The 27,507-nt window shown below is 38.8% G+C and overlaps 1 protein-coding gene across 8 annotated transcripts in view; it reads right to left on the minus strand.

The window, feature by feature from the left end:
• Smarca2 (SWI/SNF related BAF chromatin remodeling complex subunit ATPase 2) overlaps nucleotides 1-27,507 on the minus strand; it is a 165,012-nt gene that overhangs the window by 67,630 nt on the left and 69,875 nt on the right. For all 8 annotated transcript variants that reach the window (XM_076846022.2, XM_076846024.2, XM_076846023.2 and 5 more), the window contains 7 exons: nucleotides 27,161-27,403; nucleotides 25,670-25,783; nucleotides 16,403-16,510; nucleotides 15,586-15,672; nucleotides 12,200-12,246; nucleotides 9,705-9,871; nucleotides 4,392-4,555 (listed from right to left, as the gene is read on the minus strand). In XM_076846022.2, coding sequence (XP_076702137.2) covers nucleotides 4,392-4,555; nucleotides 9,705-9,871; nucleotides 12,200-12,246; nucleotides 15,586-15,672; nucleotides 16,403-16,510; nucleotides 25,670-25,783; nucleotides 27,161-27,403 — 930 coding nt within the window. The remainder of the gene's footprint in view (nucleotides 1-4,391; nucleotides 4,556-9,704; nucleotides 9,872-12,199; nucleotides 12,247-15,585; nucleotides 15,673-16,402; nucleotides 16,511-25,669; nucleotides 25,784-27,160; nucleotides 27,404-27,507) is intronic.

Below are 27,507 nucleotides of genomic sequence, written 5' to 3' on the forward strand. Positions count from 1 at the left end.
GAAGGACTGCTAGAGACTGATGAACTTTTGGAGATGGAAATTCGGCACAATGTACCAAGATGTTAAAATTGAGAATGGCTTGGATTCAGAAATTTCACTCCTGAAAATTTGTCCTAAAGAAATCACCATGAATACGCATAAAGATTTATAGATAAAAATGTATCTTCTCAGCATTAGTTATTATTTATCATGCTTTTTAAAAGTAGAAGTAAACATTCTACAATAACATATTGATTAAAGAAATTATGGTATTCTACTGTGCAAATACAACAACATAGTAACCTAAAAAATTACCCTGTAGAAAATTTAACTAAACAAAGCTATCAGAGCAAATTGTAAGTTATAAGTGAGTTTGTACTTTATGATCTCATATATGCATATTTATCTAAACAAGAAAAAGGACAAAAACCAACATGCCAACAATGTTCCTATTGCCGGGTATTAAAATCATAGCTGTTGTTTAATCTTGTTCATTTTGCTTACACATGGTTTAACTTTTTTTACTTGAAGCATGTTAATCTTATAAGAAAAAGGCATTATTGAAATCTTTAAATAAAAACCTTTATAAGCCTATGAGGTAGTTACCTAATTTTACAGCTACTAAATAAAAACATGTCCTATTTATTCACTGTGGTCCAGGTGATGGTGTCTGGACTGATACTAGTTAGTTGTAGAGACTTGTCCCTCATCAGATTGTATATATATTTTTAGGGCAAAGGTTATTCCCCATTTTCCACTTTCTTGTCCTGTGTTTTGCAGAGCTAACACATCACAGCTGAAAGCCTGTCCTCTTGACCAGCTGAGCTTCTAGGTCATCTGCGCAGCCTAAGGAAGCAGCAGAATAAAGTCTGCCTGGGAGATTCGTTTTTGTTTCAGAGACCTTTGAAATTAAATGACTAATAGACAAATATCTTCTGAGGACAAATTTTTGCCTTAAGTTAATGCAACTACCATGAACCTAACCGAAACCCATCCCAATTATTTTCTAAAGAGGAGAATGAGGTAGGTAATTAAAACACAAAGGTGATGGTGGTGGGCGGGGGGGGACCCTGAACACCCTTCTCCAATTGTCCCTGTCTCAACACATCTTCAGCACAAACAGTTAAGCAGCAGCCAAATGACAAGCTCTGTGTCATCAACCCTTTCAACACTGCCTAGAACAAGGGTCAGCAAACATTTTTGTAATGAGCCGAAGACTAAAGATTCTAGGCTCTCTGGGCTAGGAGCAAAAATGGTGCAACTGTTCTTGCCAAAGGCTACTATCCCTGCCCAATTATTTTACACTGATACCTAAAAATGTGAAAAAACCATTCTCCAATTTGGGGTTACACAAAAACAGGTGGCAGGCCAGACTTTGACCTTGAGTCATAATTTGCTGATCCCTGATCTTAAAGATGTTCATTAAAACCACAAAAGAACTAACATGCAAGTGAGCCTGTGAGTTCCTTGGCCAAAAATGGGGTGGAGGGTATTGTAACAAAGAACTGAGTGCTGTAATTATTGAATGGATTGTTCAATACTTCTGCATCTGAATCAGTGGTCAGATCATCACCCTGATGCAGAATGATGATACTTGAACACAAAAGCACAGTTCAGAAGAGGGCCTCAAGGAAGCTGAGTGGCTAACTTTTCTGAAGCAGCCACATTATTCTAGCTCCATGGGTTAAAAATCAACCTATTTCTAATCAATAGTGTGAAAATGAGCAACTCTGAGCAGTTTTATTGCTAATTCCACATTCATTAGTTATACCTTTGCTTCTAGGTAGCCCTCTTTATCTTCAATTTGTTAAACCCCATTTCCTCTCTTTGCCTTAATTTTGATTCAATGCAATAGAGAAAACTTACAGAAATGTCATGCATGCTGAAACCAGGGTGGTTAAAAAAAAAAAAAAAAACTCCACTGTGTTCATTTTGGGGCTGTGAAACATGTATTAGCATAGATGCAGGGGGGCTCGGGGCTCTGTGCTCTTGAGCAATCTAGTTTCTTTAGGTGCAAAGTATTACCTGAGGAAGGTGTGTAGGGTGCCTAGCAGTTTCTGGAAGAGTTGTAGCTTAATAAAAAGTTAGTTCCTTTATATTTTCAGTGAAAGCTCAGTACTCATCCAGATCACTCTGAGATCACTCATTTCTGAAAACAAAAGTTTGCCCAACTTAATGGCCATGTTTGAATGACAAACAGGCAAAATTGGGTCAGCCTAGATTATTGAATCAGGTGGAAGTGAATCCACCTACGGTAGATGCAAAAACTGGCAGAGGTACACAGCTCAGTTCGAAGAACTCATGGTCAATTAGGGCAGAGAAAATTTGGGGTCTTTTTTTTTTGCTGCCAAAATTTTAGCTCACATGTAGTTACAAGAGAACACTTCAAGTCCCCAGGCAATTTAACTTTGGTTCTGGAGGTCTCCCTTTAGCTACTGGTCAGAAAAGTTGTGCCCTCAAAGTTTGCAACAGAGAAGGAAAGATGTGAGGAGGGAGGGAGCAGAAGAGGGCACAGATATCTCAGCATTCTTTTCCATGGGAAATCAGCATTTCCAGAAAGAGAGATTTCCTTTGGCCCTTAGATTTGACACTGTGCCAGTGAAGATGAACATCTGAGAAAATCAGATCAAAGACAAAAGACAGCAAACTCTCCATTCATCTTCAGATGGTCAGCAATAAAGGCAAAGGTACCAGCAAGTGGAGTAATCTAAATGTCCAAGCAGAATGAAACTCCTGGAGCAAAGGGATCACATATTCCTTTTCCCTAGGGACCACATGACAGGAACTGCACCTGTGCTTACAGAACAAATACTGAATGCAAAATTGTAAAGAGGGAAACTGCAGATCTCTCACGTGAATGTGAATTCTCTCTGTGCTCTGGGATGCAACGTGGAAAATCAAAATACATATAATATGTTTCCTGAAGACTTGGAACTAACAGACTGTGCTGGTGGCTCCCCATGCTTTTCAAGGTCAGAACACTGCAGTGGTCATTCTATGTGAATTTTTTCAGCTACAGAGAATGACTGGGGAGCATGTGCAGTGCCTAACTCAAGAAGGTGTGTGAGCCTCTCTCAGCATCTCCCAGGAGCTTTACAAGGAAGCACCTAGAGCACTGAATAGGAAACTTGGGGGTGGGGCAGCAGGAAACAGGAAGTAGGCATATTCTTAAAATGCATCCTGAACTCTACTTCTTGCCCCAAACAAATGCTCTAAGTCTTTTTGCTCAACCTTCAGAGAAGCCAGTGAGATGGTCAGTGTTATGGAGAGGAGGCACAGCTCAGTGAGGAACCTGGATGAGGTGGATGTACAAGTTGTAGAATTCCTATGCAACGGCTGCATTTTCATTATGTCCACGATCTTACAGGCAGATACATCACCTCCCATGGCAATGTCGGAATCCAGCATCACAAAGGATGCATTCAATATGTATTTTTTAAAATCCATCTAAATACTTCTTTAAAATGATAACTCCAAACTTACCTGGTAAAAAGACTTCACAATGACAGATGTTCCATAGAATATGAAAATATATATTCACATATACACATGTTATATACACACACACACACACACACACACACACATATAGATATTTGGTATTGGGTACTAAATTCAGGGGTGCTTAACTACATTCCCAGTCTTTTTTGTCTTTTATTTGGAGATAGGTGTAAGTTTCCCAGGCTGGTCTTGAACTTGTGATCCTTCTTCCTCAGCCTCCTGAGTCACTGGGCATGCACCACCACACTTCGCTCATAGGATATTTTTTCCATGATGATATTTTAAACAAAATACACAAAATAGAAGATTAATTATTATATACTAATTGGCCTTGAGGAAGTTACTTAACTTGCCTGGAACTCAGCTTCCTTGACTGTAAAAGATGCAAATACTAATGTTAACTATACTGTAGGGTAGTTTAGAAAACTGAGCGAGGCAATGCACATGAAGGGGGGTTGGCACAGACTAAATCTAGTGTCAGTTGCTATTATTGAGTTTTCTTTCTTTCTTTCTTTCTTTTTGTGGGGGAGTACTGGAAAGCAAAATCAGGACCTCTTGCATGCTAAGCTCACATTCTACTACTGAGTATAGTGGAACATTTTTGATTTATCCTTCACCAGATGTAATTTGCTCAAATGGCAATCCCGGGAGATGGGATTAAAATTTAGCAGGAACTCAGTTTTTCCAACCCAATCTTGAGCTCTTCAAAGGCCTGTGTATGACAACCCAATATCTATGCTCCGGGGGAGATAAGGAAAGAGCCATAATAATTGGCTGGGCTATTTCTCCTTTGGAGAAATGGCCTAGTCGTTTAGAAATTTGCTCTGTCCCATAAATGTGAATGATGAAACTGATAATCTTTCAGCTTCTCTCCAGAGAGAGGCCTGGGCTCCTGAGTCGGATCTGCCCACCTGATGAGGATTCCAATCGCTGTCAAAGATGACCACCGTATCAGCTGCCTGAAGATTTAAGCCCAGGCCTCCAGCGCGTGTGCTCAGCAAGAAAATGAAATACTGGGACCCAGGTTCATTGAATTTCTTCAGCAAAGCAGCACGATCTTCAGACTTGGTGGTGCCTGAGGGGATAAGAAAAATAAATTTGCCAATTAACTCCTGTCTGAAAATGGCAGAGAACTAGACAAAAAGGCCTGCTTCCTTGAGACATTCATCCAGACTTCTACAAGTTGGTGAGGTAATCACCAGGGTTTCTGTACATTTGAAAGGAACTCTGAACATTTTGCAATTAAAAAAATAAAAAAGGAAAGATTGTTTAAACATTTCTGACTGGGCACCCTTGCAGCTTAACAAATTCTACAACATTCTTACTCTAATCTAAGACTTACTGGAAACATTTCCTGGATTTATTTCTGGGTTGTAAAATACCAAATAATAATGATAAAAAAACCCACCCACAAACACACATGTGCCTAAAATGGTTACTACAATGGCTTACAGCAACTCTGCTCACAGGCATTAAAGGAAGGACACTCAGTTATGTCAAGAGAATAAAAACAAAAGGAAAGTTGATTTCTACTACTTTGCTGTTTGGCTCGCTATTAAGTATGCTATGGGAAAGACATAAAATATGAATGAAATGTTTGTATCTGAAGCCACAATAACATTTATATTTTTAAAAATGTAAGCTCTAGTCTGTATCTCAGGTAACATTCTGCTCTATTAGGTTCAAAGGATGCCACGCTAAAACCTATCAAACATGGTACACCCTTGCGGTGGTTCACACCATGGAGTGTGGATAGTGAATGAGCAGAGAACCCCAATCTCAGGATGTGGAGCTCACTTCAGGGCACACTTGTGTTCCAAACTGGCCACTCATTCCCATACTATCCATTTGTAATGTATTTATCCAGCCTTTTTATGAAATACATTGTGGAAGGGAAAATGAAAACAAAAACACCAACCAACCAGCACTCCATCTGAATGCATTTCACCAAGGAGTGCAGAGGCTGGGTTCTGAAAGGGGCTTTAGGCTGATGGGAAATACATATGCATGTTATATGTTATATGATACTCGCTGGCTGGCTGCTATAAAAATATTATTTCTACATGTTGTTCTTTCTTTTAAGGGTGAAAACACACCAGCAATTTATTTTGGAGGTTTAAAACATTTAAGTGACTAGCCTAAGGAATCAAGTTACTTATGAGGGTCAAGTTCCCAAACGTGGGGGATCTGTTTTTCACATCCAGTAAAAATAATAAGTACCCTCCTGAGAAGGGAAGAAAATCAATTCCCCACACACACAGCAAATGAGGATTAGAAAGGAGGAGTTTGGGGTTGCTCCCCATTTAATGAAGCAAAGTTCTTTAGACTCAGTGTACTTCCTAAATTAGATCTCTTGTTTGGTGAAGCTGGTCAAATCCTCCAGGATGAACGGCAGGAATCTAGATTTGGGGGAGGAGCATTAACCTGCTCTGCTGAGTGAGGTTTTGAACATGTGGAACCCTTTTATTTTCAGAATTGGCTGTCTGAGACCACGGGAACCATTTGTTCGTGATGCTGAAGGAAGACATGTTCTGTTTTGCCGTGCAAGCTTCTCTCTAAGACCTTTCCAGTTACAATAATTTTTTTAATTACATGGATTAATGGTTCCCATATTTACTCTCGGCCTTAAACTGAAGAAAAAGCCAAAGAAACCGAAAGTAAAAAAAGGGGAAAGAATGGGGCTCCCAGAGGTAATGACATCTGTTTTCTGACAGCAGGATATAAAAACTGTGCATCTATCTACTCTGAGGGTAGAAGTTCAACAGTTTTAATCAACTGAAAAATATCTGTTTATGTATTAACCCATTATGTCCCATCATCCTATTTATGGAACACTTAAAAAAAATTAAATTGAGCAACAAATATCACTTACGGTAACTCTGAAATAAATATTTGTTTTTAGAGTCATAGTCTTTTGAGGAAAGTAATAAGTGAATAGTGATAATATGCATTAATTTTAATGATATATTATTAATGATAATAAATTATATCATAAGCTCTAGATTATGATTTCTAATCTATTTTAATGAAGCTGTGTCAATCTCATTGAGATATTTGCAGAATATAAACTTGGGACCTAGTAAGTTAAGAAGATACAAATAAAACTAATTGGGGAAAAGGCCTACTTGGGACAAAATGACTTTTTAAATGCAAAACAAAGCACTGAAAAACAAAAAGAATATCAAAATTACTTAGTCACGGAGTTCTCAGGCTCTATGCCAGATACCTCAGGCAAACAGATTCACTATATATCTGGTGTGTATTTAAACTGTGTAAATAGCTGGAAACTTGACAAGTTATAAAAACAAACAAGAAAAGATTCAAACGCTTTTGATGCAAAGCTATAGCATTCCTTATTACAAGGTTCAGAATCAGGTGGGCCTTATCACGGAGTCACATTCTCGGTCTTGTTTTTTTTTTTTTCTTTCTTTTTTCAGACAGGGTCTCACTAAATTGCTGAGGATGGCCTCAAACTTTTGATCCTCCTGCCTCAACCTTCCAAGTAGCTGGGATCATAGGTGTGCACCACTGTGTCCTGCTAGATTTTCATTTCTATTAAAGATCCTCAAGTCAAGATCTTTACTAATCATCTGCAATCTTTTCAATATTGTTCAGAAAGATTCAAAGGCAAATGCTCCTTGCAGGTGCACAGAATTTACCCTGCTCAGCACTAGCATCAGTTTCATGGTCTTTTAGACTGATGTAGAACATATCCAATTATAAGAATGTGATTAATAGCAAGGGCAACTGTTTAGAAAATTACAGAATTTGCCAGAAGGAACACACTAAGAGACTTTCACGATTACTAATTTTAACTGGGTTTCAGCTGCTCTTAGAAAATTTCATCTTCTGGGATAAAACTGTATCACTACCTTTCACTCAAAAATCATTTCCAATGACAACAAAAACAGGAATGAAATAGTTGCTAAGCCTATTCAGATAACCGTAATCTTTGCAGAAAATCCTTGCTGAGCTGTCAACAAGTGATTTTTTTTTCCCCTGAAGTCACAATCTGAGATATCAAATTCAGCAAAGAAAATCTGAAGACATTTTACTAATTGGTGATGGAGTATGTGTGTGGGTGTGTGCAGTTGGAAGGGTGTATAATAATTTATCTGTGTGTATTGATTGATTCTCCAACAACCCTCTGCTCCCAAAATGAATGGCTGCTGTTTCTAGTGGAAGAAGCCTGTGCAGCCGTCTCCATCCATCTGTAGCACTATGCAACTTACTTGTCTCTTTCAACTCAATGAATGATAAGAGCTTTGATGTCTGAACAGCGAGTGGCTCATTTATCTTATGTCTCTAATTCCTAGTCATTTTCAATTAGTCAAATTAATAATTTTAAACAAGTTCATAATCATTCTTAAAATGCTATCAATTCAGTAAGCCAATACTATTTCCAAGGTGGGGTTTATCTCACTGGGAATGCTAAAACTGAGCTCATTTGGAATCAGAAAGATGCAAATTAAACCCTGTTTTCACCATCTGACCTTTGTTTTCTCATCTGTTAAATGGGAATCATAAGAATAGTGATAAATAAGGATCCACTACCCATTGTGGAGAAAATCAGTGATGAAGAAAATCAATGAAGCAGAGCATGCATCTGCTATTATCTATGTGTCATTGATGCTCCATAAACATCAGCTGTCAGGACAGTTATTACTAACAACAACAAGGACTGCAACCAATAGACTATCAGAATTTTTCACACTGGCAAGAAAACATTAGAATGAATTGCTTCAAGGAAATCACTTCTTACCAGTTTGATAGATTCAATTATTCCCAGGTTGCTGGCCTCTGAGAAGTGAGGTTCAAATGAAGGGCCACAAGTAGCAAACATATTTATATAGGACATCTGGCTATAAATCCAGGGGGACATCAAGCCCTCCCCTGAGCACAGTGAAAGGTGGAAAGAAAGAGTGCCACACTTTGCCACACTGGGACAGAGGCTGGTGGGGAGCAACCAGTCAAAGAGAAAACAATCAGGAGTCTTGCCAAAAGAGACAGACTGTGGATAATACGTCTGAATCTATAAATTCAAAATTAATGTTTACTTAACCATCCGTTAGCTTTCAGTGACTTTGGAGGGGAGAGGTAAAAGGGCTTTTAAATCATCAAGTCTGCCAGATGGTTATATTAGTAATACTCTAAAAGGTAGGCCAGACAGAGAATTCACCTAAAAATTCAAATGAGAAAATGTATGAGAAGTCTCAGTTTGGTGTATTTCCAATTATATTTAATTATGGCAAAAGGGAGACAAAATATTGGATTGAAAATAAAATAAAACCTTCTAATCAAATAGAAAACTTTAAATTTCCTGTTCACTTAACAATAACATTAATACTGCATTAGATTAAAAAAAAAACAGGTATTAGCAGTTCTCTGATCTTTGTACCCAGGGATTAAACGCATCCTGGCTGTAAATTAGCTCTGTTTCCTCCTCACCACTCTTTGAACACATTCTCACCTGCCACAGTAGGAAAACTGTAACATCTTTAATCTCTAAAATGTTATAGCCAGTATTAAATTCATAAAAGTAACTTAGGGAACATTACCAATTTCATCTTTTCTTCCCATTCATATTTGCTTACTAATGTTTATGATGTGGTATTTCAATTTTACTTTTGAAATCAGAAATGCTGATTTTGTTTGCAAAATGCAGGGAACAATGAAGTCAAATCTCCTAACAATGTGACACATAGGTATGTTCTCTTGAGAAAAAGAGAATTTACTGATAGACATAATTGGAGATGAACATTATACTACTATACTAGAGAAAGGAGACATAGCTTTTATTCCCTTAAAATATATCTTCTCAGGAAAAGGTAAAGGATTTTCAGCATTTTCAACATGATGCATAAGCAACATTTGATCCTAAGAGCAAGGAAAATTTTTTAAAATTTAGTGTAACTGTAATACTCATAAGTGACTCTAAATTCATTTGTGTTGGCTTGAATGTAGAACAATTGCACAATGTTGTAAGCTTATTGAAAGGTAGAGAATGTAAATACTGCCACCTAGAAAACTTGTACCTGGGCTCAGGATATAGCCTACCATGTGCAAGGACATGGGTTCAATCCTAGTATCATAAAAAATAAACAAACAAAAAAAAAGACAAACTTTGATTCTCCTCCTGCATTTTGACCAAGGCTGGACCTAAATGCCTCCTCCCTTCATTTTCAGAAAGCAGGGATGCTGAGCCTACTGCCTCACACACTCACCATCAAGACGCAGGTAAAGGAAGTTCCGAAAAGCAAAGTAATCCTCCATGATGGTCATGAGGGACGTCATCTGGCAGAAAAGCAGCACGCGGTGATTAGTCGCTCTCAATTTGGGCAGAATACGATCAAGTAGCTCAAACTTTCCTGAGGCCCGATACAGCTCAGCCCTGAACCCAAAAATGCAAAACAAGAAGACAGTATTACTGCTGTCTTCTTGAAGGATCGAGTAGCTTTTTGCTGTTCTCCCAGTGTCTTGTATGTAATAAACATTCAGTAAGGAAATGTGGAACGAATGAATGAATACCAGCTCTAAAACAAAGTACTCAGTGGAGAAAGAAAGTATACTATTCATAGGAAACCCATAAAGGGTACATTGTACCTGCTAAGTATGACGGCAGATTCTAGAAAGAAAAGGAAACCCTTTCATGTTCCTAGCCTTTTCGCTTTCTCCCTCTAAATTCTAAGTCTTTATGTATTACATGCATAAAAAGGTTAATTTAGGGCACTCAGTGATCAATTAAAATACTTATTGAGTACCTAGTATGTACCAAGCACAATGTTGGGCATGGGTACAGAGATAAACAAAAAGGGTGATTATTAACTATGATTAGTCCAATGAAGAAAAGTAGTGGGTCATGATAAGAGGGCTCATCCCAATGCAAGACACCTTCTTCAGATTAGAGAAGAGTTTGGCAGACCTGAGTGGGCCCTAGCCTGCTGCCTCTTTTTATAAAGTTTTTTCAGAACACATAGCCGCGCTCATTCATTTACTTTGTCTGGCTGCTTTCGTGCTACACTGGCTGAGCTGAGTAAGGGTGACAGAGACTTCATAGCCCACAAAGCTGGAAATCTTTTCAATCTGATCCTTTACAGGAAAGTCCGCAAATCACTGTGACCTCCCTGAGGAGAGAACATTTTAGCTGAAAGTTGAATGATGGTTAAAGGCATGCAGGTGACCAATGGGGGCCGGAGGCTTAGAGGAGGATATTTCAGCGAGAGGTGAGACACATGTAAAGGCCCTAAGCAGAAAAGCAGCCGGAGAAACTGGAAAAAGTAATGGTGAGTAAAACAAATAATGGCTTAAACCTAAGTGAGGGGAAAGTGCTGAGACAGGACAAAGAAGGTAGGTGGGCACAGGGACTGGCCACGGGGTCTGCGCACTCCACCCATATGCTTTAAACAGGGGAGTGAAGAGACCTGGTCTAACTTTTTGCAAGGTCACCGTGGACACAGAATAAGAGTGGCCTGGGAAAGGGACAGGAGTGCTGGCTCACTGCTACAGAGCAAGTAAAAAATATGAAGGGACAGTGAAAAGAGAGATTGACATGATATGGAGAAAAGCTAAAGTAGGGCCTTTTTGCTCCACAATAAACAACTTTTTTTTTTAAAAGCAACAGGGCTGTATCATATGCTATTATAACTTAATTTTAGGGTTAATAGTGCTTGGAAAGCTCACCAGTGCACATGTAGTCTACAATACTATCACTGGGTATGCTGCCTTTTGTTTTTTGGGTTTTTTAAAATTTATTTTATTTATTTACTTTTTTTTCTTTTTTGGTTCTTTTTAGTTCTACAACACAGTAGAGGATAATTTGATGTATTTATACAAACATGAAGTACATCTTATTCTAATTAGGATCCCCAACCCCTGGGTATGCTACTTTTAACAGTCATATTTTCAAACCTTTGTCTTCCTGCTTTCATCCCTCACAGACCACTGCCCCTCAGAGCCTCACACCCTTAGCCATGTTTCCACCCTGCAACCCTGTCCAAGCTGCAAGAGTGGAAGTGGCCACAAGTTCCAGGGGAAAGCGGCAAGGACAGGGAGGAGACCCCAGTGTTGTCACTCTGCCTGGGTTTCAGTTCCAAATTCTCCCAGTGGCCCTGTCTGTTCTTGGAATCCAACAAGGACCCCTCTATCCTAATACATCATCTCTGGAGCAAACCCAACAAAACAGGCTGTCCATTAGTGTAGTCTTCATCTGTCTGTCGCTGCAAGGATGATTCCCTTCAATGTCCACTGCTAATGAAAAATCTCTTATACAGATTCATTCTGGAATGAATGACTGCAAAATCGTACACGTTTATAGCAGATGAGACATTTCCTTTCATGCACATGAATGTTAAATATCAACATGAAATTTAATAAGATAAATTTTCTTCCAAGCCCAAGCCACACTTTCAGTTACAAGTGACAACCCTTGGAGGCTCCAGCAACGTTTTAGAACACTAGGAGACTATTAAGTCTATTAAATGAGATCTATGTCCTTTGAATAGCCACTTGCTCAAGGCAAGTAGTAATTTATGCCAGTAAAGTAAAAAGAGAATGCTGATATCATTTTGGTTAACAACTTCTGCCCCTCCACGGTGGAGCAAGGAGGACCAAGGACACTGGTAGTATGTATTTGCATAATAGGAAAAAATTACTATAGAAAATGATAATGTAGGTAGGACCAATAACACTATATTTTCAAAGGAAAAAAATATAGATTTACCCATTGATGACCCCATTTGAATAGCCCAGGTGTTCAGCAAAGGATTCCTTTAAAAGAGAGAAAAGAAGAAAATGACTTTAAAATCTAAATATATTGTTGTTGTTATTATTATTATTATTATTATTATTATTATTATTATTATTATTATTATTATTTTGCAGTGCAAGGGATCAAACCCAGGCCTCACATGTGCTAGGCAAGTGCTGTTCCATGGAACTAATATTATTGACCTAATAATGGTTTCTCTTTTAGTTTCTCTTTTATGCCCTATGGACTCCTATAGTCAAAGGCAACAAAATAATCAATGAACAAGCAAATACTCAGTGTAGGCTGAACTGGAAACTCAGTGTCTTTGAGGTCAGATTTTCGTTCTGCTCTAAATGGACTCCCAAAGGAGAACGTGAGCTCGCCAATGCAACAGGCACTGAGCATCAACCAGCCCAGCAGAGCAGGCAGTTGTTTCTGGGGACCCACCCACAAGGAGCTCAGATCAGAGTCTAGGTTGGAGGAAGAGCACAACACAAGCAAGTCAGGCTTAATAGGGAAACATAAATGTAATGTGAAAACAGTTACCAATAAAAATAATGGCTACTACATAATGCAGTTCTTAACTAAGTGAAATCCTAACATCTCTCCCATACGGTGCTTTTGTTTTTACAATGAAGGCCCTAAATGTACTCTACCCTCAGTGTTCAGCTTCCACTTTTAGAAGACAGAACTTAGTTACTGAACTCCCTCCAGATTCAGAGGAAGAAATATATGACTCTGCTCTGGGCTCTCTCCATTCCTGCTTTATGGAAACAGAGACCATCTAGGGGTAAATACATCACACCTCTACATTAGCCACCAGCTTTTCCTCCAAGGGGACCATACGTCTCCCTTTGGTTTCTATCTCAAATATGCTCATTATTCCTGGCAGGCTTCAGTCACTCAGGGTACTGCCCTGTGGCAAAGCCAACACAGATGACAATGTCAAAATCCCTTCCCCCTTCTAGATTCACACTTCCACTTCCAGATCTGACCACTCCTTTCTAGATTCTTAGGCTCCATCCCTGTCTCCTAGCAGGTTGGGAAAACCAAAGTGATGGTATGTGTCCATGGACCATGATAAGATTGGGTAATCAGTATCTTTAAAAATACTGCTTTCATATCTCCATTTCAAAGTTTCCCAGAGAGGCAGTGAGACCAATCTCGAGACAGGGCTTCTGAAATAATGTGGCATCAACAAAGGACTGTGTGGAAACAAAATAAAGGCAAATGCACAGGATACTTCAGACCCGTAACTGACAATAGATCAGCCAATGACTGTGGGTCTCTTTTTTCTAAAAATAAGCTCTTCAAAGTTTTTTTTTTTTTTTTTTTTAATGTTAAAAACACTGCAAGTCAAAATCTGTTTACTGGCAGCTACTTATAAACAGGCAGGCACTGGGGCTCATTGCTCCAAGCTCGGTCTCCTTTATGACCCTTCGTCCTTCCCAATACTCCAGACAGAAGCTTGAAGACAGAAGACGTCATCTGCCTTCCTTCCCCACATGGCCCAGCACATTTTGAAGGTTAATTTTTTTATGATAACTGAAATGAAGTAAGACACTTAATTTTCATAATTTCTAAGTCCCCAAAGCCCTCTATAGATCAGAGTAAATGCCTTAAAATTGTTCTCAGGCAAAAATGGGACAGTAGGTGACAGGTCAACCTGACACGACCCTCATCATTTTCATCATTAAGACTTTCCCCACACCCCCAACCCCATATCTACCCAGTGCTAATTCACTGACACCTTATGCCTGATTAACACATTAGTTTCCAAGATGCTTGGAAATGTGTTCTCACTTAAAAGTTCACCTACCTACTGGCTCTACAATCTATTGTTCCCCTCTTATTACAAATCAAGCAGGCTTGAGTGACTTTCTCTACCAAGTTACAGGGACACAGTGGCCTGGGACACGAACTCACTAATGCCCAATGAATTCTCCTTCATCTATATCTAAATATATGGCTGGTTGGTAAGATTGTTTTTAAAACTGTTATTCCCATTGTTACTTCCCTTCAATCTATAAATATGCCCCCTCCCTATGTTAGAGTCCGGTCTCAACTGTGCTGGGTAATCCTCTATGAATCTAAGCGCTCCACAAGAATCCTATGCGCATGATCCCCTGTGTCCGTGGAAGCCTCCCTATCCAAGGACACTCTCCTCTATGTGTGGGTCCTCTTCCCTGTGTCTACGGATCCTCTCTCGTACATCTCAGACACTCTCTCCTAAGGACTTGAAGGCCACAGCAGGGTAAGAAGTTCTCCTAATTTCCCTGCACAGTTGAGATAGGACTGTAGCACAGGGAGGGGTAGGGAATAAATACTCTGACCCAACAGGTGAGCCAAAAATAAAGGAGTAAAAAAGAATATTCAAAATTAAAAGTATTTCAACACTTTTTTAAAATCCTGTGATTAAGTTTTAATTTTCTAGAAGCTTTTTTTTATTGTTTTTAAATGAACCGCTGTAGACATTGGAGTCCTGAAGTGATTTTCCTCTCTCTTGCCCAATCTGCAGTGGAAACTAGGCCCTAGACTGGCAAACAATGCCCCCAGGAGCATGTGCTCCCTCAGCAACACTAAAAAAAATGGATATGGCAATGGCAGCTCCTCTTCTGCTACAGCCAATTGTCCCTGCTAGAGTGAAACACTACCAGTGTTGGAAGCATGTTCACATGTAGAGAAGAGGGCAGACAATGTCCTCTCCCCTAAAAACAGCTGAGCATCAGAATAAAAGCATCAATTTACATCATCATCACAGTAGAAAGAAGACAGAAAAAGTACCAATCTAAGTAACAAACTACAACCAGTTTCTTTCACAAAGAAAATATTGAAAGAACACCTTTATCTTTAATATTTACAAATACATCATTTGAATATTTTTGACGACATCCTTTGGAAGAAACTAGATGTGGCTGTCATTAATTTCAGAGCTCCCACTGGAACACAGCAATTCACTTGAACCCACACATGAGCCATTGCTTACACCACTCCTCACTACTTTAAACTCTTGGTTATAAAATTCCAGATGCTCAGGTGCCAATGAGAATCCATAACCAGGAAATTCACATTTATTAATTCTGCCTGAAGAGCTATTAGATCATCCCCTTTTGAATTCTATACATAGATTCTTTAGACTTTTTTTTTTTTTAATCTCCAGGTCTTTTTAAAATTTTGACTTTGAGACGGGGTCTTGTGAAGTTACCCAGGCTGGCCTCCAACTAGCCATTCTTCTGCCTCAGGCTCCTCAACAGCTGGGATTGTAAGCATGAACCACCACATCTGGCTTGATTTTATTTTTTTAACTAGCACTAGTAGGATTAGCACAAACAGAATCAAAACACAGGACTCAAACTTACCTCAATGTGCTGAAACATATATGGGTGATTGCAGATTTTTCTCAACTGCATGATAGTGTTCATAAGTGTCTTTGCACCTCCTTTCCCCTGAGAACAAATGGAAAGAGAAGAATAGAACTAATTATTAATTGATCAGATATTTCCAATTTTTAGAAGCTAGGCTTCAGGGTTAGGAGTGTAAGTCCGTGGTAGAGCACTTGCCTAGAATGTGTCAAAATCCAGGTTAGGTCCAAAATCTCTCTCTCTCTCACACACACACACACACCAAAACAATAAAAGCTAGGCTTCTTATAGAAAGGAAAAAAGACCATAGGTCTTCTCAATAACATACACACCTTGCAATCCACAGTTCCTGTTGTTACATGGCTGCTTCTGAGTTAGATATAATGTCTATCTTATGATTAGCTTATCCTATAGGCAAAGTAAATCTTAAAGCATTACATTAAGTTAATAGCTGAATGACTATCTACTCTCTAGGATTTTGGAAGTCAGAGCACAGAACAGATGCCCAGGGAGTAAATCTGGATTTCAAAACCTTTTCAGATGCCACCCAACACTGAGACAGAAGGTGTTTTCTGCAGAATTGACATGAGTAGAGATAACTCTTTTGGTAACAAGAACATATTCCTTTCTTCCTGCCCCAACATAGTTCAGAGGTTAGAAGATTTCTCTTGGCAGCAACAATAGCTACAAAAAATGCCCAGTAATTTTTTTTAAGAAATCAGCATGAGCAGAGATACTTCTCAGAAATACTCCACAGCCATGAGAAGACACTGCCCAGCACCTCAAGCTACGCCAGCTTCCTTCCTCAACGTACCTTCTTATCTTTCTCAGAACCATCTGTGAGGAGGATCCCCTTCGCTTGCATGTGGCGATACAGAATCTTCTGCAGAGCTGACATGTCACACTTGATCACATATTCAACCTAAAGAAAGAAGAGCAAGCAGCTAAGAGCAATAGGGAGAAGGTGCCATTCTAAGATGACTGCTGAGACCAGATCTGGTGCCACTCCTAAAGCACCAGGTCACCTTTCCCCCCTTCTTGGATTCACAGGGTAGGGCTGGGATGGGGTACCGGAGGAGACCATGGTCCTCCCTGTTAAAGGTACCAATAGGATAGGGAGAACCCTGAAAGGTTATACATAGCAGAAGCTAGGCTGTTTTCTACCCTGTCTGGACTTAATTTCAACCATCTGAGAGAGGCAATGGCTTGCCGACTGCTCATACTCAAAATTTTTCAATATATGGTATCTCTAGTATTTCTTCTACCTCCCAACCACACCTCCTTTCATATGAACAATTTAGGAAAAACAGCGGCTGACCAACAGCCTCTGGTTTTCTTTGTAAAACATTTTAATTTGGTCCTATATGGCTATCACTAATGCTAGCCTTAAATAAGCTGAGATTTCACAGCAGGCCCAGGTTGACTGTCACTAACCACTACTCTTGAGAAATGAAAGGACACAACATAAGACAATAGGTGGAGGAGAAGAATTAATAGACAATTGGACACAACTCTATGTCCATCGAAAGGCCATTTCCTGTTGAAACAGGACAAAATCCAATTTAAAACAGTTAAAGAAAATTCATATGTCCATGTTTTATCACCTACTTGTATTACTTTATCATGCTCCTAATGCATAAAATCTGCCTTGCTTATTTCCTATTATTATTTTTCTTTATTAAAAAAATTCCAAGAATACAAATGTGCAATTTTCATAAAAAAGTCGGATTAATGCCTAGAAATCTGCAGAATGTGATTAAAAGTAATCAGCGAGCTGCCTAATGTTTAATAAACCGATTAAAAATGATTGGAGTATTTTCAGCTCTGAGGGCCAGAAAGAAGAGGTCACAAATGAAGAGAAGTAGAATATATTCATTTCACTGTTGCTTCAGAAGGAACCTGTCAGACTTGGGGGGACCAGGGTTGATAGTCTTATGCTTCTCACTTTGATGCATCAAGTCAGGTTATAGAAAGGCTTGCTGTTTTGCATAACAGTAAGAAAAGCAAATAAAATACCCAAACATGCTTGGTCAGGAAAAAAAAAAACCCAAATCCCCAAGTTTAATAAATAAGTATGAACTTAATACAAGCTTTGTGTTTTATATACTTGATCACGCTATATGCTTAAGTATCTCAGAATCTCTCCTTTTTCTTTTTAAATATCTTTATTTTTTCAGTCTTATTGAATCATAACTGACAAATAAAAACTGTATATATTTAAGGTATACAGTGTGATGTTTTGATATACATATACATCATGAAATGATTACCACTAACCTACTTTTTCCAGAGTTCTTGATTACCATGAAATTTGATCTTGGTGAAAAAAAAAAACTGTTAAAAAAATTCAGACTTTAACAAGGACAAAGATATAAATGACATGAAGGGCCAATATTATGGAGCTCTTTCTATGTGCCAGGTCTTGTGCAAAATGCTTCATGTGCCTTTTCTCACTGAAATCATAATAAGAGCCACGCCTGATGGTGCATACCTATAATCCCTGTGGCTTTGGAGGCAGAGGCAGGAGGATCACAAGTGATCCAGCTATTCAAGGTACAGCTAGGATTTGAAACAGACATCATTCTTTAAGCACTACACTATGGAAGACCAAGGAGATTTTCAGGCTTCCCAGCTCTGCCTGGTGTTCACTTTCCGCTAGGCCACTTGGAAGTCTTGTTCACATCCTCCCGAATGTGGGGAGGATGCCAATCCTGTTTCAAGGTGCGGAGGGCTGAGGCATGGCATATCCAAAACTAGGGGATGAACCCTTAACCCCCTACCCACCAGTCAGCTACTGCTAAGGGCTAGAGGGTAAGAGCTTGGGAAGCAGCAGACTTGTGGGACTACGCTATGGACACAGGGATCCAAGTGTCCCGCAGGTAGTCCTGTCTGTGAGAACTGAACTCTTCCTTAGGATCTGATGGCTACTCTTGGAAGAGGAAATCACCCCAGCCTTCTCCCTCATTGTGATTAGAGGGTAACTGTTTGATACACATGATCAAATAATGAAGTTTCACAACTGCATTTTTCATTTGCTTCTAGAAACTTCCAAACAGCTCTGAGTTTTTTGTTTTTTGTTTTTTGGTTTTTTTTTTGCTTTTTTACTTTTCTCTAAGCCTGGGATGTCCTTGGCCTTGAAGCTTCTTTCTAAATTCTGTTGTACCTTGAGGGCTCTTTTTGAGATTTTCCCCAATCACCTTATCAGTCTATCACCAAAACTAATTTTCCTCTTTAATTCCCTCAAAGAAGATGGTCATAAACTTATCTGATGACATTTTCTCATCATGAAGCCCATCTTCCCAATATGTTCTAAATATTTATTTATAAATTACATGCATGCATTAATATTAATGTCTTAAAATGTGATGAGTTACTTTTAGGGCAAGGAACAATGTTAGAGACAGCTGATTTATATCCGTATTTCAAGATGCTAATTTGATGATACATAGTATTCTTGAAAAATTCCTGCCTCATTACCCTACAATGCAGCTGATAAAAACCCACTCTAGGATTAATAAGGAACTCAAAAAACTTCACATATACCCCCCAAAAATAACCCAATCAATAAATGAGTAAAAGAACTAAACAGGCACTTCATAGAAGAAGAAATACAATCGATCAACAAATATATGAAAAAAATATTCAACATATCTAGCAATTAGAGAAATGCAAATTGAAACTACACTGAGATTCCCTCTCAACTCCAGTCAGTATAGCAATTATCAAGAATACAAGTAAACAGCTCAGGAGGCTGAGGCATGAGGATAGAGTTCCAATCCAGCCTCAGCAAAAGCCAGGCGCCAAGTAACTCAGTGAGACCCTGTCTCTAAATAAAATACAGAATAGGGCTGGGGATGTGGCTCAATGATTAATTGTTCCTAAGTTCATTCCCTGGTAGTCCCACACACACACACAAAAAAGAATACAAGTAACAATAAATGTTGGTGAGGATATGGGAAAAAAGTTTCATTCATACATTGCTGGTAGGACTATAAATGGGTGCAACCACTTTGGAAAGCATTATAGAGATTACTTAGAAAGCATGGAATGGAACCATCATTTGACCCAGTTATCCCATGCCTCAGCTTATACCTGAAGGACTTAAAATCAGCAAGCTACAGTGATACAGCAGCATCAATGTTCATAGAAGCTCAATTCACAATAGCCAAGATATAGAACTAATCTAGGTGACCTTCAACAGATAAATGGGTAAAGAAAATGTGGTATACATATACAATGGACTAGTACTCAGCCATAAAGAAGAATAAAATTATGGCATTTGCTAGTAAATGGATGGAACTGGAGAATATCGTACTAAGTAAATAAACCAGTCCCAAAAAACCAAAAGTCAAATTTCTCTCTGACATATGGATGTTAACCCATTACAAGGGAAGGTAGGGAGGGGAAGTACAGAAGTACATTGGATTAGACAAAGGGGAATGAAGGGAAGAGAGAGGAGATGGGAATAGGAAAGACAGTAGAAAGAATCAGACATTACTCCTCTATGTTTATATAGGAATACACCACCTGTGAAACTCCACACCATGTACAACCACAAGAACAGGATCCTAATTAGGGTATGTTATACTCCACATATGTATAATATATCAAAATGCACTCTCTACTGTCATGTATATCTAAAAACAACAAACAAAAATATTTTAAAAAAAGAATCAGAGAAGAGACAGGATGATCTTCTTTCCATTGTTTACCTATAATTGATTTTGATTTCAAACTTTATTCCTTTGTAGAATCTTTTTAAGCCCTCTGGGGACTAGAGTAGTTAGTTTAGTGAAAAATCAGATAAGGGGCTGGGATGCAGTGGTATAGAGCTTGCCTAGCATGGAAAAGGCACTGGGTTCAATGCCCAGCACTGCAAGAAAAAAAAATAAGATCATATCAAATCTGCTGATCTGGTAAAATATATGGTTTCTACAATATGTAGAAAACGAATGCACAGGCAGTAAGGATGAATGGGCAGTCAGGTGCTATACTGGTGGCGGTTCCTGCTGGGATAACCTAGGCAAGCTACCCTAGGCATGTCAGACCCTCTGATATACACACACGGTATGGTGTCAATCTGAATGTTAAATAACAATATAGCTTAATGTTTTTATTTTTTTAAGAAAAAATAAGCGTGTGGAGTTTCTAACATCATTCTGCATCTGAAGGGATCACTAGTGTGCACCCTCCCTCACACACATCCCCCTGTGTGTGCACCAGAGACTCCTGACCTAAAGCACCTGAATGCCTGGACCATTCACCCTGCTGGGCTGGGTGATGTCTCCTTCCATTGCTACACCAGCGTCTGGTGTAAGTACATGTCATCTTCCAAGGCCAAGTATGTAGACCCCTCATCCCAGGCCTCCCATTTCTGGGGTAGCCCCTATGCCTGCCATGAGGCCTGAGTGCAGGACGACGCCCAGAATCAGCAACTGATAGCTATGAATTGGGAAAAGGGACAGAAACAGTCATCACAATGTAGACACACAGACCGATAAGTAAAAGGCGAAACAGGTTTCTCTAACAATGGTACCCAGCTTCAACTTGGTGGGGACTGACTTCACCCTCCACAAACACGATGGCACCTGAGTATACAGCACCGATGGGAAAGTCCCTTAAAATACACTGGTGCTACGAGAAGTGAAATTTGTGATTTCTGGGAGCTAACTCCCCCCATAAGTTAGCCTCGTGAGAGCCACAGGGGCAACTTTTGTTCAAACTGTATGCAAAATTAAGATGTTGATCTCATGTACAAGATAATTATATCCTAAGAATTCTATGTTAACAAATGGTCAAATTGGTCCTGTAAGTAGGCAAATCTGTTGATTATACTGATGAACAATCTCTTCCCAAATAACCCTGTAGAAGAATTTAGCTTTATTCATAATTTATGCCTGCATTCTGTCCTTCATTTACAATCCCATTCCAAAAGTATGGATTATTAGATACATGAACCCAGAGGACTATGTGTGATATATTAGGACTTTATGAACTGAGAGGATTTTTTTTTTTTTGGGTACTGGGAACTGGACTCAGGGGTACTTCATCTCTGAACTACATCACCAGATCTTCTTAATTTTTTTTTTTCAATTTTGAGACAGGGTCTCACTAAGTTGCTAGGGTGGCCTTGAACTTGTGATCATTCTACCTCAGCCTCTCAGTTATAGGCATGTGTCACCATGCTTGTCTGAACTGAGATTTCGAAATAATACAATTCAATTTATGAAAGCTTGGGGTTCTAGAATCCATATCATGAGGAAGGAATAAATGATGGTAATGATTAACCAGAGTAAGCATTTTAAGCTTTTATATGATGAATGTACAAGTTGTCCATCTAAACAAAGCTTTTTCAAGTGTTTGACACAAATTATATCAAAGTCAGGATTGATTTCAGCTAGGCCAACCTCTCTCTGATTAACCTCAGACATCATACACATATTTTAATATATTTAGACATCAATATATACATAGCCAGCTGGGTAGCTGATTTTTGATGACATGAATTAACAAAGGAGAGAGTCAGCACAGACAACCTCAAATAAGAGTTAAATCAAAAAATCAATTTTCATTTAGCTTAAGTTGTTTTATATAGTCCTTTTTCTATGAACTGGACTCTTTCCTGAGAACAGGAACTCTGCTGGCAGATTGGTGGTAGTGGTGGTATGGCACAGTGTACTCCCTTGCTCATTAAAGGTTTCACTAGTCTTACAGTAAAACTAACTTTTTATACAACAGAGATGCAGTCATCAAATGGTGGCCCTTCTATACCTGCTTTAGTTTGACCCAAGGAAGTACATGTAAACCTACTCAATACCGTTAGACATTAGAGAAATACAAGTTAAAGTTAAAACATACCACTAAAACGTGTTGAAATGGGCTAAAGATGTTTTTGAAAATTGACAGTTCCAAGTACTGATGAGAGTGTAGAGGAACTGGAATGTGCACACTTTGAGAGTGGGTCTATAATGTGGTTCAGACAGAGTAGAAAACAATGTAGAAGCCTCTGACAGAATTACGTATACAATGACCCTACGGTCAAGCAGTCACAGTCCTAGGTGTTGACCAATGAAAACCCACGTCCACACAAAACCCTATACATGAGTGTTTATAGCAGCTTTATCTTTAAGTGTCCAAAATTAGAAATAATCCAGATGTCCCCTCAACTAAATGGTTAAACAAACTGGGGTGTCCATATAGCAGAATGATACAAAATATCATTAATGGTAAAAAATGAACCAGCTGGTGATAGGAGCAGCAGCAGATGACTCAAACACATTAGGTGGACTGCAAAAAAGCAGATGCAAAAGGTTACTGATAGCCTAATTCCACTCAATGTGGAAAGATAGCCGATTAGGGGTCACCTGAGGCTAAGAAGAGAGAGAGAGGCTGATTAAAATGATGGCACCAGAGATCTTTATTTGGAGAGGAGTGATGGAATAGTTCTATAGTTTGGGTGTAGACATGCTTAATGTAACTATGCATTTAAAAACCCATTGAACTATATACATAAAAAGGAGTGAATTTTACTAACTGTAAATTAAAAAGCAGATTTTAAAAACACTTTCTTGATTCTTTTCATAAATACCTTTGAGTACGACTGCTATGAACATATTTAGCCTTTTCCTGCCATCAGCCATGATTCCTCCATAGGTTCTTACATGGGCCAAGAAACACACATGTTGCTTGTGGTTATAAGCAGGTGGTAGCAGAAGAGCCCCCTCAACCTCAAGAAGGATACTTAAATTTCCAATTTTCCCCAGGTTAAAAAAAAAAATCCTAACAAGGCACAAAATGTGGAGATTGAATGTCAGCCAAACAAGATCACATATGCAATGTGACTGGTCCCCGCAGACACTGAATAGTTTATGGGGATAGAGATGTGGAAGGGCCACCGAAAGCACAGCAAAGAAGAGATAACAGTGAGAAAGAACTTGAAGTGGGCAAGAAAATGGACCTCCCCTTAGTGACAGAGGCAGCAACATTAGTGGAAGATAAGGACCATGGTATCAGCCGTTGTCACTAGCTGGATAGTGTCATACCCACTTAATCCTCATGACGATTCTGCAAGGCAGATACGTATATGTTCCAGTTCACTGATGAGAATACTAAGACCCTTTTGGGTAAAATGACTTGCCTAAGTCCACACAGTTAATAAGGAGCAGAGAAAGCAGTGGGGACTCATGACCACTGACGGGCAGAGACCATGATTCCCATTCCACAAACAGCCTCCAGGGAAAAGGTAACATGGTTAATTTTAAATCATGCATACCTATCAAGGTATCCATAAACAATATCACCCACAGAGTATTTTACATACCTTCAATCTTATACCCCAGTTATTGAAGTGTACAGTATATTTATGCAGGAGACTTACTCATGACAATCATAGAGGAAATACTTTTTTTTTAAGTTTATCATCCTTTAAGGGTACTCAGGAAACTCTCTTGTAGAAAGAACTACAAAGCAAACATTTAGTAAAGAAAAGAATTCCTTTGTGGTATACCTGATCCCCCCATAATCTTTATGCTGCAAATGTTTGAATTTTTCTGTACTGGATTTTCTTAAAGCAGGACATATACTTTTAATTTGTAATGTGTTTCTAAAGGTCTACTTACATTAGCGAGTCCTGGAAGTAAATAAACAAGACAATTTATGGAATAAAGGACTTCAGTCAACTACCTTTTATTTTATACCTCTTCTAAAGAAAAAAAAAATAAAGTCCAGGACATACTAAAATCATTAGCAATCCATCAATAACTAGCAGGACCACTGTAACAGCAAGACAGGAAGTACAGCAAGACAGCCAACTTGACCACAGCACTCCCTTGCCAGCTTATCTATTCAGCAACTCAACTCCATCTTGAACAGAAACCCAAAGAGGCCAAGACCACGGAAATCACAGTGAGTATCAACAGCACTCAATCCATAAGATGCATACACTAGCAAAATAAGATACTTCAATGTTCAGACTTTTACTAGGATAAGCATGACATAATTGTTTAAAACTTTTTTTTCTATTAATGAATAGGAGATATTTCAGGGAATAAAAGTTTCTCTTGGCAAAATGATCACTTTTGTAAAGCATCTTGCCAACTCCCAACTTTAAAATGAAGAGGATGAACCAATCTGTCCAAAAATAGTTGTTACCCAGAAAGACCACAAACATATAAAAATAAGACATTTCAGAATTAGCTGATGTAAAGAAATGCAAATAAAAATATCTCATGCAACAAATAATATGCAATGTTAAACAATCTATCTTTAAAACTTACACTTTTAGTGTAGGGTTTCCAAAATAAGATCAGAGAAATATTAAAGTAATACTCAAATTCAAGCCAAAACTGTAAAGCTAAAAAAAAAAAAAATTCTGAAACACTGAAAACTCAGTTTCCAAATCTTAAATTTTAGGTATAGGACAAAAACCAGGTCCCAGATGGGCTGGGGTTGTGGCTCCATGGTAAATCACTCGCCTCGCACATTCGGGGCGCTGGGTTGGATCCTCAACACCACATAACAATAAAATAAAGATATTGTGTCGAACTACAACTAAAATACAAAATATTAAAAAAAACAGGTCCCAGAATAATTAGTTGATGTGTCTGTAGTCTGCAGGATGGTGACATCACAAATATCAAACACTGAACAAACTTCCAGGAAATTAGGCAGATGCTTCCTATGCCCTTTGATGATAACAACACAAGTCCCAAACCATATATTCTTATTGGATTACAAGCAGAACAAGTGTAGTTCCTGCAACAGTTACTCAATGAGGTCAATTACTTTAAACAAAACAAACAAACAAAAAATCTCAGGTTAAAATGTGTTGAGACTCAATGAATTTGATGATTTCATAAAACCTAGCCAAAATCTTTTAGAAACCAGGCTGAGAATGCTATAATTTTCTTTCTCTCTCTTGCTCTATCAAACAACAGCAGCACTTTTAGGATATTTAGGATATTTTCAAGACGCCTGTAACTAAAATATAAACCTGTTATTTTAGAAACATGATTTCAGGGGCAGGTACTCAAATGTATTTGCAGGGGGTAAAAAACTCACAACTTTTGATTTTGCAACATACTTTTTCTGGAAGCTGAGATTCAACTTCTTTCTTCAGTCTCCTCAATAAAAATGGTCTCAACACTTTATGTAGACGCCTGATGATCAATATAGTTTCTTCTTCATTTAAATCCACCTACAAGGGAATCTTGGATGAACTTGATTTTTTTTTTAAAAAAAGGATATTTCATATAATAAAACTTTAAGTTATATGTATTACATATGTCAATACATGATTGAGATGTTTACATGCATTAAAACCAGGTTATGCTGGTCACATATGCCACTAAATTCTCTTCCACCTTCCCATCAGGTGGCAACAAAGTGACCTCCAGATATATGTTTTTTGTCTAAATACTTACTTCTGTGGAAAAAGACCCAGAAAAACAGTTTTAGATCAGTGTGTTAACAGCCCAACATTTTCTGGGTTGACTGGCAATAAAGACTGACTGCAGATTGAGACAGAACAGGAAGAAAAAGAGCAACAGTAAATGTGCTCCTACTTCAAGCTTCAGCCTTCAGTTACCCTGACCTGTGGTTGTTGCAGATGTAGAAACTCCCTGGGATACACGGACTTGAACATGAAAAGAGGAAGAACGCGAGTAGATCCAGCTTATGCTGGTGGGTCTCTAAGACCCTCCACCTGCCCTCTCTGCTCTGATGCTGTTCAAGTTCTATTCTCCATATTATTTCATTCACCTTCCTCTGTTAACCTCTAGGGGGCAGAGTAGATCGAAACTACTTTCCACAAATGGACCAACTACCAACCAGCGGACAAATGGCAGCTGTGCCTACAAGGAACCTCAAGATTAGAGGGCCAGAGTTCAAACATAAATATTCCTATCCTAAAACATTCTTAGTGGCTTTTCATTCCTGTAGTTAAGGAACCACTAATCAAAATGGCATGCATCCATTTCGTTTCTTCCTTTCATAAGTGAATTCTAAGAGAAGATAGCTGAAGGAATAATAATAATGAAATGGAAATAGTCTGCTCTAGTTCTGATGAGGATTTATGTGCATTCAAAATGGAGGCTCACGCTGAAACCTAAAAAACATGGTGCAGGAAATGAATGTAAACTAGTTTAGTTTTACACAGAAACTCTACATGGAAATACTTCAAAGAGTAATCTATGTTTATAACATGGAAAGATTCATTGTAGGGTTTGTATTTAGTTGATTGAGTTGACCTGGTTAAATTAATTTGGTAAATAGCTCCAGGTCCATCATTTCTGTGTCTATAGCAGTCAAGCCTTCCTCCAAGTCAGGAACATTCTCTAGTGGCCTGGGACAGAGGCTGGCAAAAGGCAAAGGGGTCATAATGCCCCCCACACCTCTGGATTTGGAAGGGAAAATAATCCTAGAATAAGGCTATATCCACCCACTGATTGGAACCATAAAGTTAGTCACATGGTAAGCCACCCTGTGGGAGTTTTGTGGCTCTACTATTCTCAAATTTAGGCCCCTTGATTTCATATCATTGTCATGCATTAGGAAAAAAAAATTCAACGAGTACCCTTTCACCAGTCATGGCAAATGGAGCATTAAACCACTGTTCAAATGTGCTGCAGCTCTTGAAAATTGTGGGGAGGAGGAAGTTCAGGAGGGCCCAGAGTTCAGGAAGCTTATTTTGCAGCGGGGTCCCAGTCAAGAGGATTCTCCTGGGGGCCACGTAGTGAGTGTTCAGGACCTGAGTCAGCTTGCAGTGATGATTCTTCATTCTGTGGCCTTCGTCCACTATCATGTATTTCCACCGAATCTGCAACACAAAAGGGCCAACAACATACACTGAACAAGAGAAAATATAATTTCCAACAGGCAGGTGAGGGTGAGGAAAAACCTAAGAATCCATACTTGGCACAT

The sequence above is a fragment of the Callospermophilus lateralis genome, chromosome 2 (genome assembly GCF_048772815.1).
Source record: "Callospermophilus lateralis isolate mCalLat2 chromosome 2, mCalLat2.hap1, whole genome shotgun sequence".
Taxonomy (NCBI): Eukaryota; Metazoa; Chordata; class Mammalia; order Rodentia; family Sciuridae; genus Callospermophilus; species Callospermophilus lateralis.